The 16,034-nt window shown below is 41.1% G+C and overlaps 2 protein-coding genes across 3 annotated transcripts in view; both read left to right on the top strand.

The window, feature by feature from the left end:
- spred1 (sprouty related EVH1 domain containing 1) overlaps window positions 1–7,844 on the top strand; it is a 31,035-nt gene extending 23,191 nt beyond the window's left edge. Inside the window, exons 5-6 of one of the 2 annotated variants that reach the window (XM_034111017.2) lie at window positions 2,233–2,388; window positions 2,577–7,844. In XM_034111017.2, the coding sequence (XP_033966908.1) occupies window positions 2,233–2,388; window positions 2,577–3,275 (855 nt within the window). In that variant the 3' untranslated portion in view covers window positions 3,276–7,844. Of the gene's footprint in view, window positions 1–2,232; window positions 2,428–2,576 lie in introns of both variants that reach the window. The other variant, XM_034111016.2, reaches the window with a different exon arrangement.
- Window positions 7,845–11,869: 4,025 nt separating this feature from the next.
- On the top strand, window positions 11,870–15,893 carry fam98b (family with sequence similarity 98 member B). The gene is made up of 8 exons (XM_034111131.2): window positions 11,870–12,042; window positions 12,643–12,791; window positions 12,874–13,002; window positions 13,099–13,271; window positions 13,681–13,761; window positions 13,863–13,979; window positions 14,644–14,811; window positions 14,895–15,893. The coding sequence occupies exons 1-8, from the start codon at window positions 11,993–11,995 to the stop codon at window positions 15,159–15,161; spliced, it is 1,134 nt and encodes a 377-aa protein (XP_033967022.1). The 5' UTR covers window positions 11,870–11,992; the 3' UTR covers window positions 15,162–15,893.
- Window positions 15,894–16,034: the final 141 nt, after the last annotated feature.

Genomic DNA, 16,034 nt, shown 5'->3' on the forward strand with positions numbered 1-16,034 from the left:
CTGGCTGAAGCTTCACATCAAATCTACAAAGTCTTGTTATCAAACTCTCTGCAACCAAGTGGATGGGGTGTATCCTCGAGCTGTGCTATACTTCTTTGTTTTTAAGGTAACAAGACGCAGATGATGGCCGATCCCTATTTTTGGAGTGTGATAAACACATATTCAAAGTAGTACACCATTAAGTGTTTGTGATCAACCACCAGAGCACGCACATCCTCTTTCCTCAGTGTGATTCAGAGATCTAGCATGTTCTGTCGTTTTCAGTACATGGACGCCAGCCCTCCCTGTCCCGAGCCCCTCTGCCTTTGAGGGCGGAAGTGCACGGACCCCTGATCTTGGTGTGGAGCCAGGTTGCCCCGGGCTCCCAGCACCTCCATCCCCTCCTCTCCCCTCCCCTCCTCCCTCACCCAGCCACATCTCTAGGGTCAGCTCAGCTCCAGATTGGCCCCCACGCATGCCTTTGAATGGTGGGGCTTAGGCAAGCGCTTTAAAAGGAAGCCCAAGTCTGTTTCCCATTTCACCCCCCCACCCCTCGCTCCTTTCTTTCTTTCTCCCACATACACACACAGCTGTCATCTGGCTTTTTAAGTTCTGTGCTGCATTTCTCCAGCTGGAGCTGGTTTATGACATTCCCTCGGCAGACTCTTTGGCCTCTCGCTCTCTTTCTCCCTCTCTCTCTCTCTCTCTCTCTCACACACACACACACACACACACACACACACACACACACACACACACACACACACACACACACACACACACACACACACACATATACAACACAAAGTCATTTTTTCCTGTTCTGTTCCTTCTCTTCTCTCCCTCCACTGTCTCCTATTCCTCACATTCCCCTGCAGACGCTGTGGATGTGCGTTACACCACTTGGTATGTTTGGAGGCAAAGAGGGAGCAAAGTCACACACATACACACACCATGTGTTAGCAGTCTAGGGGGGCGGGGGGTGCAAGCAGAGGAGAGGGAGGGAAAAAAAGAAGAGAAAGAGAGGGAAAAAAAGAAGTCAAAGGAAGCATCTCTTAGCAACCACAGGACAGTAATTACTGTAGCAGCAGCTGGGAGCAAACCAGATTTCCGCTGTGCGTTAAAGCACTGGCGTGGGCTACTTTACACACGGCACTGACTAACCAGAGCCAGCCGCCTCCTCCACACGCAGAGCAGAGAGAGAGGGAGAGAGAGGGTGGGAGAAGGAGGGAGAAGAGAGGAGGACTAACCCTGCCTTGATGAGGTCGGGGTGTGTGGGAAAAGAGGGACAGCTAGCCAGTGTGTACAAGGCTTGAATATGGTTGGATCGAACTGGTACGTGTGGAGATATACCTCGACGTGTGTCCATGTGCGAAGAGATATAGACCCTTGAATACCCTTTATTTCGCAGTTTATTTGGACTGTTTTCAGACAGTTTCTATCTGAAAGACTGTACTGAGAAATAAGGAACAACTTGTGATTCTGATTGTGATTGTAATTCAGTTTATCTCCAAGTGATCTGCATCATGTAACGATACAGATGGTTGTCCTGAAATAATGCTGGACATGAAATATCATCACTTTTGATGTTGTTGCCATGAGTACGGAAGTGTTGGACCACTTCTATTTGATCTATAACTATGTATTACTAGAAATATGTTTATTCTTTTGCTGTGTTCACATTTCTGGCATTCACGAGATGTTATTTATAGACTTCTCTTTCCGATTGATGTCAACATTGAGCTTCTCTCGTGTAATTGTGAGATAGTTTGGCGTGAGGTGTAAGACATATTCGCTCAGCCTCACATGGCTTCCAACATTTCTCTTTTTCATCGCATAGTTCAAGCGCCTCTTTTTTTTAGGCCAGTGTTTGTAGATTTTGCATCAGTTAAAATGTTTATGGGAACACATGCAAGCCTGATGGGAACTCGGAGTTCTTAACAGAAGGGCCTTGAGTCATCACAGCACACTCATTTGGCCAAGCGTGGGCGCAGGAGGCCCTCTGGTGGTCACAAGTGGAACACACAGCCTCCACACCTGAGTCAAAACAGCTGTGGTCCAGAAATCCATTTGTGCTCTCCGCAATTGAATGGTAACACAGAATGTGAGAATAATGCATTTTAAGGGGTTTGAACTAACATTTATTATGAGCTAAGTATTCAATTTATGTTCAGTTTTCTGTCTCTTTTCTTCATGCATCCTTATAATAGAATTTTCTCCGACTAATATGATTTGTTTCTGATATTTCTGCAGGTGTGTGATGAGCCTCCCTCCTTATGTACCCCAATGAAAGAGCCTTTCTCTCCCCTGAACAACGTCGTCTCCACCGAGCCCTTCAGGGGCTGCTACGTCCGCGCCCAACCCTTCGACGAGTTCAACTCCAGCAACCGCCGCTACCTGCCTCCCCAGGTCTGCTTCTGCCCAGCACAAACTCACCCATCTGCAAAAGTTTGTAAAAATTACATAAAATTGCAACATTTTGGATCTTTAAGAGGAAGATTAAAGCTTGTGAGATTCTATGAATGAAGTATTTCTCATATTCACTTCCCATTCTTGTTTTATAATCCCACTAATTCCCCATTTCTCCTCTCATCAAGGTCTCCTTCAAGTCAACTCGTCATGTCAGTTTTCACATGGACGAAGAGGAGATTGTTCGCATCAACCCACGCAAAGACGTGCTAATCCGCGGCTATGAGGACTACCGCCACCCTGTCATGTGGAAACAGGAGTCCGACCGCGAGGACATGGACTTCCCCACCGCCTTCCACAAACTAGACAGTAAGAAGTGCGAGTATCTCTTCCCCGATGGGCCATGTGGGGACCCCCACTCTGGCCCCGGCATGGGCATTGGAACAGGTATGGGTATGGGTCTTGGCAAGGACACAGCCATCAAGACCCAGCCCTCGCCCCTGCTCAAGTCTAAGAAGGGCCGGCGGCGGCGAGAGGACGGCGAGCGTTCGCGCTGCATCTACTGTCGGGAAATGTTCAACCACGAAGACAACTGGCGGGGGCAGTGCCAGGACGCCCCCGACCCCATCAAGCAGTGCATCTACAAAGTCAGCTGCATGCTCTGCGCCGAGAGCATGCTGTACCACTGCATGTCCGACTCCGAGGGGGACTTCTCAGACCCCTGCTCATGTGACACGTCCGACGAGCAGTTCTGCCTGCGCTGGCTGGCCCTGGTGGCGCTGTCCTTCATCGCGCCCTGCATGTGTTGCTACCTGCCCCTGCGCGCCTGCCACCACTGTGGGGAGGCCTGCCGCTGCTGCGGGGGAAAGCACAAGGCGGCGGGGTGACCCCACAACGGACTCTGGGACACCCTCAAAGCTAGCTAACACAGGAAGTGGATAAATGCGGAAAAATAAAAAAGCCGGCATCCTTTTTTCATTCCCCTCTCAGACGGGGTGATGTTGTTGATCCCCAGCTCTGAGGGCTTTTGGAGATTTCAGTTTGTGTTTGTCGCCGACAAGCAGCGGTGGAGGACAAACCAAATGCTTTGTGGGAGCTCTGAGCATCAAGCTATGTTCAGGGGCTTAAACTGAGGAGAGGAGCAGCAGGCAACGTCAAGATTAATAGACTTGGAGATGTTACTAAACACACCTGTACACACACACACACACACACACACACACACACACACACACACACACACACACACACACACACACCTATCTCTCACATTCACACTCATGCATTGACAAATGTCAGGACTCTACTGCAGGAAATGTGTAACTTTATGAAGGAAAAATTGTCTTTTGTACAGAGAGCAAACAACTTAATGACGAAAAAAGAAAACAAAACTATTCTGCGTTTCAGAAAAAATACTTTTGAGTATGCTAAAAGGGATATGTTCTTGCTTTTTTGTGAATTTACAGTTGGGTAACAGTGGCCTTTCCTTCATGGCTTAAGCATTTGCTGACAATGTAATTACTAGACAGAGAAAAGTGCACTAGAAATGGTTTCCCCCCCTGAGTAAAGGTAACCCCCTCAAATTCTTGTGGTACATTAACCACCTTTTGTAGTGTAATTGTAACATTTAAGAGATGTTTCTGTGGTGGATGTATGGCCAATTCCTTGTTTTCCTTTCCATCGAATGTTGAACAAATTCAGAAGGTGACAGCTTGTTTCTGAAGGTGCAGCTTGGTTTTGCTTTTGACATTAATTATAAGATGTTAAAATGAGTACCTTGCCTTCCCGAGGTGATTTAGACTATTTGATTGCATTCCAAAAAAAAGGGATCGATTCCATGATTTAGAAGGGATACAATGGTAATGACTTTACCATGCAGAGTTCCCCAAAATAGTTTTTTCCACATCATTTAAATGGCATTAAAACATCTTGAACCGTTTAAATTTTGAAGCCACGATTTGATTTACTCCAATGAATTCCAGTTTTAGTCCAGTTATTTACTGCTGTTGTGAAATTGGTGTTTTTATTTCTTACTTGTTATTTTCCTGCTCATTTTATAATTATTTTTTAAACAAAAGCTGAAATGTTGCTCAACCAGCAAGTTTTGTTTCGGTGAGTAAATGGGTTACAGTGCTCCTTGGTTTAATGATGAGGCACTTAAATTAGGTTGTTCTTTTATTGGGAATCCTTTAGATTTTATAATTAGTCTGTACATATATTTGACTAATATAACATTTAATTTGCCATTGGGAATACTCCTGAAAGCACTGCTCTCCAAGCTTTGGTTGCAGCACCCTCTCCAAATGTCCATGTTTGTCACATGAATCCGTTTTTTTGTGTTCTTTTAATTTCCCCGCACATCATGTGTAAATGTAGTACTTCTTTGTTCCTCAAAAGTGCACTCCTTCCGTATGTCTTCATTTAACAGGCCCTGGATGAATGAATGCATTGCTTCAGGAATGCTGAGTATCTTAGCTATTAAACATACAAGTGTTATGTGTGCGTGCGTGCGTGCGTGCGTGCGTGCGTGTGTGTGTGTGTGTGTGTGTGTGTGTGTGTGTGCATAGGTCTACATATGCACTGTTGATCTGGTGTCATGTCACCTCTGACTTTGTGATTAAGGCTTTGACTTGTAACCACGTCCTGTTTCCTGAAGCGTCTATTTAACAAAGAGACGATGGAACTGTTAAAGGAAAAGTTTAACATCCTGGGAATTTCACTTATCTGCTTTCTTTACAGTGGTTAGTGAGAAGATCAAAACGATTCGCTATTGTAACTTTTGTTAAATTGGAGCTAGCAGCCGCTTAGCCTAGCGTACAACGGGGAAACGGATAGCCTGGCTCCATTACAATGTATTAAACTCTGCTTTATAGCATCTTAAAGTTAACCGATTAACAGGTTATATCATTTGTTTGATTAGTATAAAAACGAAAGTGTAAAGATGATAATTTGGGATTTTACTGCGGGTCATGTGTGGGACTATTTCTTGAACAGGCACAGTGACTAAGTCCTGTTGTCACCATGAGGGTACTGTGCCTGGACAAAAAATAATTCGTAAAACCTCAATTGGCCATTTTTCAAATAAGAATATATATAATCTATTATTTAATGAGCTTTAGCTGTGGCAGTAGGAGGATTTTGTCACAGTTACCTGTTCGCTTCCCTATGCTAAGCGAAGCAGCTTCGTATTTAAAGACCACATATGAAAATGGTATCGATCTTCTCACTCAACAAGAAAGCACAATTCCCAAAATGTCAAACTACATCTTTAAGATCCTTTGGGAAACAGGAAGTCGAGTTGTGTTTGAATCCTATTTCCCGCCCAAAAGAGAAGAACATATTTCAATTGAACTGGCTTCCTCAACTAACTAAATGTTGTCTCGAACTAGTCCTGAACAACGACAAACTTCCGACAGTTATAACAGTTCAGCCTGGATGTCCAGCTGCAATAGGTCTTGCTAACTGAAGAAAGGATTCCTAACTAAGGCATTGGCATGTTTGAAATTAATGCTAATTGTGATTCCCCGCAGTATTTAACAGCAGATTTGGCATGACATCTATGTTGCTAACAGATATGCATCTCCTCTCCCTCCTGGCTAAAATAATAGTAGTAATGGCACTTCAGATTACAGGAGAAACGTATATTTTCCTAATTCCCCCCCGACCGATGCTCCCTTTACTTTCTATGCAAACTTTCTAACGTGGGAAACACATTGACCTCTCTGCAGACTGAGTCAGTGACGGGATCGGACACTTTAACGCGATATAGATGTAGACGACCGCCCCCTGGTATCAAACTCCAAACAACCTGTAAATACTTAACACTATATTTAAATTCTGATAATAATCCCAGCTTTTTTGTCTTTTACATTTTAAAGATAGAGCTGTATTTATCGTTGCTGTCAGCATATACCGTAGCTTCAATTGACAGCATTATGTACATAGGTCACCTTTTAGTATTATTTCACATTGAAAAGTAGAGGGCGTTTGTGATGGAAATGACTATTGAGCTTCTAATAGAGTTTCTCTATAGTTTTGTACGGTAGAAGGAAGGATAGTGCTAACACGGTACAGTAGTGGCATATTTGATATATAAATATATATATACATACATACATATAAAGCTGCTAGATACAATCACTAATTTTATTGTGTTGACAGAGAAAATCAGCTATGAACGACTGTTAACCCTAATTCTCCAACAGCATATAACCATGACAGTGAGTTTTTAAATGTTTGATTGCTCTGTGTGAGTGGACACTTGTGCATGTGTGTGGGTGAGCGAGTGTTACTATAAATGTGCGTTCTTGTGTGCCCACGAGTGTGTGTGTGTGTGTGTACTGCGTGTGTGTGTTTCCAGTGTGCTGGCTGTGTGCGTGCGGGGTTGGTGTGTGACCAGATGTTTGGATGGTTGTCATATTCTCCCATTGTAATTGGATTGCCCTGCATTATTGCAAGCTGAACCAAGGTTTGATTAACCTGATTAAAACTTGCTGGCTGAGAAGCAAAAATGTAGGACGTGCATTTATACAAAGTGTAGAGAATGCTGAAATAACACTTCTCATTCTGCATTAACCAGCACAGTGCGACTTCCTGTCATGTACTGTATTATATATGCAACATGTGTCTGTCTGCTTTAATATATATATTTTTTGACCTGCATTATATAAGACTTCAGTTTTAACCACTTTGCTGCTAGTCTTTTATCCTCTTTCAATCTTGGAAATTGTGCATATCTTTGGGAATGCATACAAGTGTACATTCTTGACATTGTGTAGATTTAAAAAAAGAAAAAGCTATATAAACCTGTTTCTCTTCAGTGTATTGTTTTAAAAAGGTTACTTTTCACAGCAGTTGAGTTATGTTTCAATTCTCCGATGCTTTGGTGCACTGATGATACTATATGTAAGCTTTTTTTCATCTTACAGCGCTTGATGTAACATTTATGTGATTAGTTCTAAATAGTGGAAGACATTTGTGTTTTGAAACTTGCAGTATAAATGGTACTACTCTTAACTATTCTGTAAACACTGCCTGTTTTCTTTCTTTTTTTCTTTCTTTCACTCTCTTCATGCATATTTCTTTCCTGTGCATCTATTTGTTCCTTAAGTTTCTTAATGCCATCGGCTTTCACATCCTGACAACCTCAAAAAAGTGCCTCACGTCCATCCTAGTTTCCATTTTATAATTTAACATCTCTCGTTCTGGTTCTATTGGTTTCTACACGTCTAGGTATTTCTTCTCATGGTTCGAGAATACCAAGTATATGATTTATAGTCCCAATAACTCATGTCATAGTTGTATTTTCTTTATACAGATGTAGCTCGTTACTTTTCATAAATATATAATGTAAATATGCATACATATGTTTGTAACTGTTTTTATGTTACATCATACACTTGTAATTTGACATATCAAATAACATTATCATAATAAAATGGTGAGTTTTAATCTTTTGCTGTGTAAGCTTCATTGCCTTTTTTGTATCAGTCATCCATGTTATAAGAATACTAATGAGTTGTTTTGTGAAGATAAACCAAGGGCACATGATCAAGTTTACTGTGGTCAGAATATTTAAATAACCTTCTTCCTCTTTTGAAAAAACATGAAGATCAATTATCAAGACTGAAATCTCCGAACGACTCTACTTCTGCATTTGAAATGCTTATCGGTCTTAATGTCTGTAAAAATCCAGACAGCTAAATTAACCAGAAGTCGAGCTGAAACCCTTTTTTCTATTCATAGAAGATGTAACTTCAACATTTCCGGACAAACAATGTGTGCGTTTAGGTCAGTTGACCAAAAATGGCATACATTATTTGGTTCCATGTTCTTTGTTTCTTAAAGGTCCCATGACAAAGATAACTCGATAGCATGTCTGCATGTAAGGGAGGAAACTTATACAAATTGATCATGTTGTTGATAGTGCTAAGATGCGCTGCGAATAAAATTAGACTGTTGCTCCTTTTGAAAAAGAAGCAAATAAAACATAGATTAGCTCCATGGCATAATGCCGAAACCCGCAAAATAAAGCAAAAGTCCAGACAACTTGAAAGGATATGGCGTTCCACTAAACTTGAAGAATCTCGTTTAATTTGGCATATTACTCTCAATGAATATAAGAAAGCACTGCGTAAAGCGAGAGCAGCCTACTACTCTTCATTAATAGATGAGAATAAGAATAATGCAAGATTTCTTTTCAGCACTGTAGCCAGGCTGACAGAGAGCCACAGCTCGATTGAGCCTTCTATTCCCATTGCACTCAGTAGTAATGATTTTATGTGCTTTTTTAACGATAACATTGTTACTCTTAGAAACAAAATTAATGACCTCTTGCTTTTGATCAGTATAGTGTTATCAACAGCTCCCGGAAACGTAAGTTCTAATATTACACTAGATAGTAAACTAGAATGCTTTTCAGCCATAAACCTTGAACAATTAAATTCAATGATTCTCTCTTCTAAACCATCAACGTGTATCTTAGACCCAATTCCAACTAAGCTGTTGAAGGAAGTTGTTCCATTAATTAGCACTTCTTTATTAAATATTGTGAATATGTCTTTATTATTAGGCTATGTTCCACAATCATTCAAAGTAGCAGTGATAAAACCGCTTCTTAAAAAGCACAACCTCGATCCAGAGGTTTTAGCCAACTATAGACCTATTTCTAATCTGCCGTTCCTCTCAAATATTCTTGAGAAAGCGGTCGCAAAACAGCTGTGTGATTACTTAAAAAACAATGATTTATTTGAAGATTTTTAGTCTGGCTTTAGAACACATCATAGCACAGAGACAGCTCTGGTTAAAGTCACAAATGACATTCTAATAGCCTCAGACAAAGGACTTGTCTCTATTCTTGTCTTGCTCGAGCTCAGTGCTGCATTTGATACTATCGATCATGACATCTTATTGCAAAGACTAGAGCACTTAGTTGGCATACAGGGAACTGCTTTAGGCTGGTTTAGGTCCTATCTATCTGAACGCTCTCAGTTTGTACGTGTCAACGATGAATCTTCCACGCAAACCAAAGTTAGCCATGGAGTGCCACAGGGCTCAGTGCTCGGACCTATTTTGTTCACATTATATATGCGTCCGGCAATATTATAAGGAATCATTCTGTAAATGTTCATTGTTATGCGGATGATACTCAACTATATTTATCAATCAAGCCTGATGAAATTAATCATCTAAATAAAATTCAAGACTGCCTCAAGGACTTAAAAACGTGGATGACCTTAAACGTTTTGATGTTAAACACGACCAAAACTGAAGTTATTGTACTCGGACCGAAGAATCTACGAAACAAATTATCTAAAGATATACTAACTATGGATGGCATTAATTTGGCCTCCAGTGAGACTGTAAGGAATCTTGGTGTTATATTTGATCAGGATTTATCCTTTAACGCCCACATAAAATCAATTTCAAGGACCGCCTACTTCCATCTACGTAACATTGCAAAAATCAGGCATATCTTGCCTCAAAACGATGCAGAGAAACTAGTCCATGCATTTGTTACTTCAAGGCTGGATTATTGTAACTCCTTATTATCAGGGTGTACCAAAAAGTCAGTTAAGTTGCTTTAGCTGATTCAAAATGCTGCGGCTCGTGTACTAACCAGAGTTAGGAAAAGGGACCACATTACTCCTGTTCTGGCTGCCTTACACTGGCTCCCTATAGAACACAGGATAGAATTTAAAATTATTCTTCTCACCTACAAAGCCCTTAATGGGCAGGCGCCATCTTACCTTAAATAACCCATTATACCCTACTGTCCTACTAGGGCATTGCGTTCCAAGAATGCAGGGTTGTTGGTTGTTCCGAGAGTCTCTAAAAGTACAATGGGAGCCAGAGCCTTTTCTTATCAAGCTCCACATTTGTGGAATCAGCTTCCAGTTTGTGTTCGGGCGGCAGACACCTTATCCGTTTTTAAGAGTGTGCTTAAGACCTTCCTTTTTGATAAAGCTTATAGAATCAGCCGCTCACCAGCTTCCCCAAATTTCTTTCTTTTTGGTGTCTATATACGCCGAGATCCGGAGTCATGGATGATCCTGTTGCTGCGGTCCTGTGTCCTGGATCGCGAGCTCTGGATCTTGAGTCGTGGCTGTGGTCCTGGACCATAAGTCCTGGATGGATATCCTCGTGGATTCATCTTATTATTATAGACACATGCATTTCCAAACATTTGGACTACCTATGTTGCAAATGTATTATCTTTTCAATTTACACACGGCATCTATTGCACGTCTGTCCGTCCTGAGACAAATGTAACATTTGTGATATTGGGCTATATAAATAAACATTGATTGATTGATTGATTGATTGATTGATTGATTGATTGATAAGGCTGTGTGTGTGTGTGTGTGTGTGTGTGTGTGTGTGTGTGTGTGTGTGTGTGTGTGTGTGTGTGTGTGTGTGTGTGTGTGTGTGTGTGTGTGTGTGTGTGTGTGTGTGTGTGTGTGTGTGTGTGTGTGTGTGTGTGTGTGTGTGTGTGTGTGTGTGTGTGTGTGTGTGTGTGTGTGTGTGTGTGTGTGTGGAGCTCTGCGGATTGGTAAGGGGACGGAAATTAACAAGAAAATCATGTCATGGGACCTTTAAGTCATATCAAACCATATAGACTGTTGGATTGTTACTCAGACAAAACGAGACGCCACCTTTGCTTTTAATAAAAAGTTGATTTCCATTTTTCTCTAAATAACTCTTTGCTACTCCAAAAGCTTCGAGGAAGTGACAATGTGGTGTGCCTGTATTTATGTTGGAGAATGCCATTTAAATTGGCGTAGAAATACGTCTCATGGTCTAGTTGCGTTTTATGACAAAATGTTATTAAGTACTTTATGACGCATAATGGTAAATTAAGTTTTTGATTAACCTTGAATGACATTTTTAACAAAGATCTACAATGGTATTAGGCAGTAGGTATGTTTACTCAAGTACCTAATTAGGAGTATGTTTACGTATAAGTACCTAATTATACAATAACATTTTATGAACTTTCCATTTTCTCTGACTTTATGCTTTTGATACTATATCAAACATTACATTTTATGTTATTTTACTGCACTACATTTACTGTTTCTGTTACGTTGCAGATCAATGTTTTACATTAGAAAGTATTAAAAATAAAGTAAATATCTCCAAAATCTAAACTTTTCAGAATTTCTGTTTTTTTGTAATTTAACAACAAAATACATTTCAGGCAGTTGTATTTTTAAGAATACAAGTGTTAACCTATAAATCAGTATATCAACATTATTAAAGCGTGCTCCCAAAATATTTGACGACTCGATTCATTTTCTATTACATTTAATTGTTTCTTTCCTACTCCCACGCCACTTCTATTACACGTTTTGATCATGGTTTTGATAAACAGATCCTTCATTGTGGAGAGTACACAGCTAGTATAGGGCGGAACCATTGCAGCGGAACCATAGATTGAATGTCGCTGGTTTCCCTCCGGATTACGTCAGTAACCGGAACAGCAAAAAGGCATGAGAGGAGAGCGACGCAGAAATGAATGGGTGCAAAAACCTGGACATGTTGACAGTGTTATATCCGTAACGGCGTCATGTTTTCAGTAGTATAAAACATATCAAAAACACCTATGGATTTAACGATGGAGTGCGACATTTTGGACTCTTTGGAGGAGCTTGGGTAAGCTAATGTGCTGTTAGCATTTAGCATCAACACTCCGTTATGTTATCAGTCTGCGTGTTTACAAAAGGCAGAGTGGCTGTGAAAGCTATTTAGCAAGTTGTAGAGAACCTGGTGTAACCCTCCTGTCGTGTTCTGGTCAAATGTTAACTACTTTCATCAATTATAAATATTGTGTTATATTTTTTCTTTGCGTCAAGTCCTTATAATATCCTCCACATTAGGCATTTGAACATATACAATTATAACATTGTTGATTGCCACACTGTCAAAAATGACCGCAAAAGGAAATGAATGGGGTAACCCTAGTTTATGTCCATCCATCAGATAGTAGACACCCACAAATCAGCAAAATGTTCATTTTGGAATACATTTTGACTGTCTATTCTTTGTATATTCACTTCAGGTATTTGTTTAAACCAGTGGTCTGAGACATTGTTTATACAGCTTAAAATGCTGTGCTGATTAACGTTTTTGTGTAAATGTAAGAGCAGTTAAAACAGACGAGAACATAAAAGTAAGGAGGGAGAAACGAACAGGACAGGAGGGTTAAACGATCTAGTTAATATGTGGTGATTTGACTCTCCTCTCTCTCCGTAGCTACGCCGGTCCTCTGCTGGAGGAGAAGGCGCTGCTCGGAGCCGCAGAGGGAGGCCTGTCATCTCCAGAGTTTGTGGAGCTGTGCCGGTGGCTGGCCTCCAGCCTGAAGTCGCTGTGTGACCTGGAGGAGAGCATTATTTCCGGTCCAGGTTAGCTCACCTCCATTCACACCTGATTGTGATACTAAGTCTTGTTTTCCTCTCAACCTGTTTCCTGTCTGCCTCCCTCTAGAAGACTTGGACAGCCTTCAGCTGGAGATGAGTGGTCTGCTCAAAGAGCTGCACTGTCCTTATAGAGATCTCGTTTCAGGGATTCTCAAAGGCAGTGTGCAGAATACAAGGGATCATCTCAAATGTCTCTGTATGTAATCACATCCTACTGCTTATTCCATGAATTGTTCTACAAGTTGTCTGCATGTTCAGTGAGTCACTGACATGCTTTGTGTGTCTTATGAAGTGTTTCTGAGCTCTGAGCTCCAGGCGGCTCAGATTGTGAGGAGCAGAGCAGACTCTCGTAAACAAGAAGAGGGTCCTGTTTGGGAGGAGCTCCTGGTCATCTGTGAGACACTGAACCTGCCGGGGCCCAGAGGACAGGACGCAGCAGTGGTTCTGTCTCAAGTCCAAGACAAGGTAATATCTAATCTAATATCATTTAAGTACATTTATGTCAAAGCCACCAGCATTTCTCTGTTAGTCTTAGTCCTCAAAGCTAGCAAAAATGGTGTGTCGAGTGCATGATGTTAAGTGGTTTGAAACATTGTTGTATATTATATTATTTGTATATTCAAACCACTTCTCGCAGACTTGCATTGACTTCCTAACACATTTCATATTGATTTAAAAAAGTTTATTTGCAATGTTTAAGGCTTTAAATTGATCCATAAGTACGTTTTTTAATTAGCTTTTGGGTTGCCATTTTCTCATAGCTCCTGTTTGCAATACTATCTACCCTTCAACTTGATCTTTACCTAAACACTATTGTAAATTAAATGAACAATACACTTGTTGTGTGTATGACAGACCCTGTGTGTCATTATAGGTTGAAAAAGTACTTAAAGAACTTCCAGATGGCTCCATTGAAAACCCAGTACTAAAGACATCTCTAGACGGTGAACAATGGGTAAGTGGATACAATAATGAAATCGACCACGTTCAAAACTATTATATCTGTATATTAGTAGCTAGGTGGGTTTATAATGTTGTTGTTTTTTATCTCTGCAGGAGAAGTTGTACAACATTAACGCAGCTCTGTCTTCAGAGTACGAGTGTCGGCGCAGGATGCTGATCAAACGGCTGGACGTCACAGTTCAGTCCTTTGGGTGGTCGGACAGAGCCAAGGCATGTTTATATAAAACCTACACATCATAATGTTCTTTGTCCTCTTTCTCCATCACAGGGGAATCTAAACTGATGACCATATGGGGAAGATGGTGATTCTTTAAAGGGAACCTATCATGCAAAATGCACTTTTTGATGTCTTTTATACATAAATATGTGTCCCCGCTGTGTCGGGGAACTCACGCGGCGTCAGAAAATAAAACCCTCTCTTTTCCTCCGTACCCAAATCTCTAAAAACGGGGCTACAACGGATCTGATCCAGATTTGCGTCCGATATGACGTAATATCGGAAATGTGGGCTGGCTTTACACCCACGGCCCTATCAGAAATAATGCACGACGTCTTTTGGAAGTAATATGGTCTTTGTTTACATTAGCAAGCATCGCTAACACTCAGAGCTAACTGGAGAGAGCCTGTGTAAGCAGGAAATAAAAAAAGTAACTCACCGTTTAATCACAGCAGCATTTAGCTGTATCTCGTAGAATTATGAGCAGGCACAAGCTCCCCCTCCTCTTTTTTTTATATGGGATATGAGGGATGTCTAAAGTGCATGATCTGTTTGGTATTATATATTATATCTGAGACTCATAATATATGCCTAAAAAGGGCAAAGTAATGTGTGTTTAGCAGCTGATTTAACCCCATGTGTGCCTGTGGTTGTTAGGTAAGGGTGGACAGCATGGCGAGGGCCTACCAGCCCAGGAGACACTCTCTGAAGCCTCAGTCCACCGTGGACATGGCCCAGCTGCTGGCGGCCAGAGAGGACATCTGCAACGTGGTGAAGACCAGCAGCGGCTCCAGCACGGAGAAGACCAGCTGCGCTGTCAACAAGGTACAGAAGAACGGTTCCTTTCTGTCAACAAAATGCCATTCATTCGATGTTTCCCAACCATTTCTATGTCCACTTGTCCGCAGATTCTAATGGGGAGGGTCCCGGACAGAGGAGGACGACCCTCAGAGTTATCAGCCCCGGCTCCTGAGATGCCAACCTGGAAAGAAAGAGAAGATGGCGGATGCGGTGGTGGAAGAGGAGGAGGCAGATGGGGAGGGGGTGGAGGAGGTGGATGGAACCGAGGAGGTGGACGGAACCGAGGAGGAGGACGGAACCAAGGAGGACGTGGTGAACAAAACCAAGGAGGACATGGTGAACAAGAAGGAAAGAGAGGACGGTACCAGTATTAGTTTCGACCGACACTATCTTGTGTTTTTTTATAGAAGTGATCAAAAAAATCATATTGGACATGAACTGAACTCCACAAAGGAAGAAAAAGTAACAGTATTTCTACTTTTTAATTTGTGCTTCATTTTGCCTTTTTAATTTTCTCATCTCTCAAAAATAACAGCAATCATTTTAGAATAGAATTTGCACAGGAGCAAATGATTTAACAGCGGCATTGTGCCACAATTCTGTAACTGTGTCCCAAATCCATATTTCATACTGACTAAGGATGCTTCAGTGTGTATTGTGTTTACACGTAACTACATTTAACATATTTAAAGTATATGTATTGACAAAAACTTAAGAAAAGGGTGAACTTCCTTGTAAAGCGACCTTGGGTTTCCTGAAAGGCGCTATATAAATCCAAGCTATTATTATTAACTGTTCATAACTTTAAAACTAATAGCAGATGTTCGTCAAACATTATAATCTGGGGAAAACTATATCCAGTTCAGTAGGTGTATTTTCTTTTATCATATCTGCAAAAAAGCCTGAAAAGGATACTATGAAAATCTGTTTATTGTATACATTTATTTTGGAATTTGGGACCCGGCTTACAATTCGACAGATATCAGAGGGAGGAGCCACTGATGAGATGAACAAAGACACTACACATGTTTTTTTCTTGGCATAAAATAACACGCTACCCTTTTAATCGTGTGTTATTGAAGTGATAAAGGGAAGGATAGAGAACACATCTGTCTTTGACTGAAATCACTGCGACCTGTTAGAAAACTGAGGATCAGCTCTCGCCTCATTTCCTTGAAGATTCTGTACCAGCTGTATCTTTTCCAACTCTGAATTTATTTAATAAAGACCTCTTTCTAAAGTAAACT

This window comes from Pseudochaenichthys georgianus, chromosome 22 (assembly GCF_902827115.2).
Source record: "Pseudochaenichthys georgianus chromosome 22, fPseGeo1.2, whole genome shotgun sequence".
NCBI lineage: Eukaryota > Metazoa > Chordata > Actinopteri > Perciformes > Channichthyidae > Pseudochaenichthys > Pseudochaenichthys georgianus.

Excerpts from the sequence above, each read along its gene's own strand:
- fam98b (XM_034111131.2), top strand. The coding sequence starts at position 11,993 with ATGGATTTAACGATGGAGTGCGACATTTTGGACTCTTTGGAGGAGCTT. Across the intron at positions 12,043-12,642 it reads GACTCTTTGGAGGAGCTTGG|CTACGCCGGTCCTCTGCTGG; the intron begins GTAAGCTAATGT and ends CTCTCTCCGTAG. Across the intron at positions 12,792-12,873 it reads GAGCATTATTTCCGGTCCAG|AAGACTTGGACAGCCTTCAG; the intron begins GTTAGCTCACCT and ends GCCTCCCTCTAG.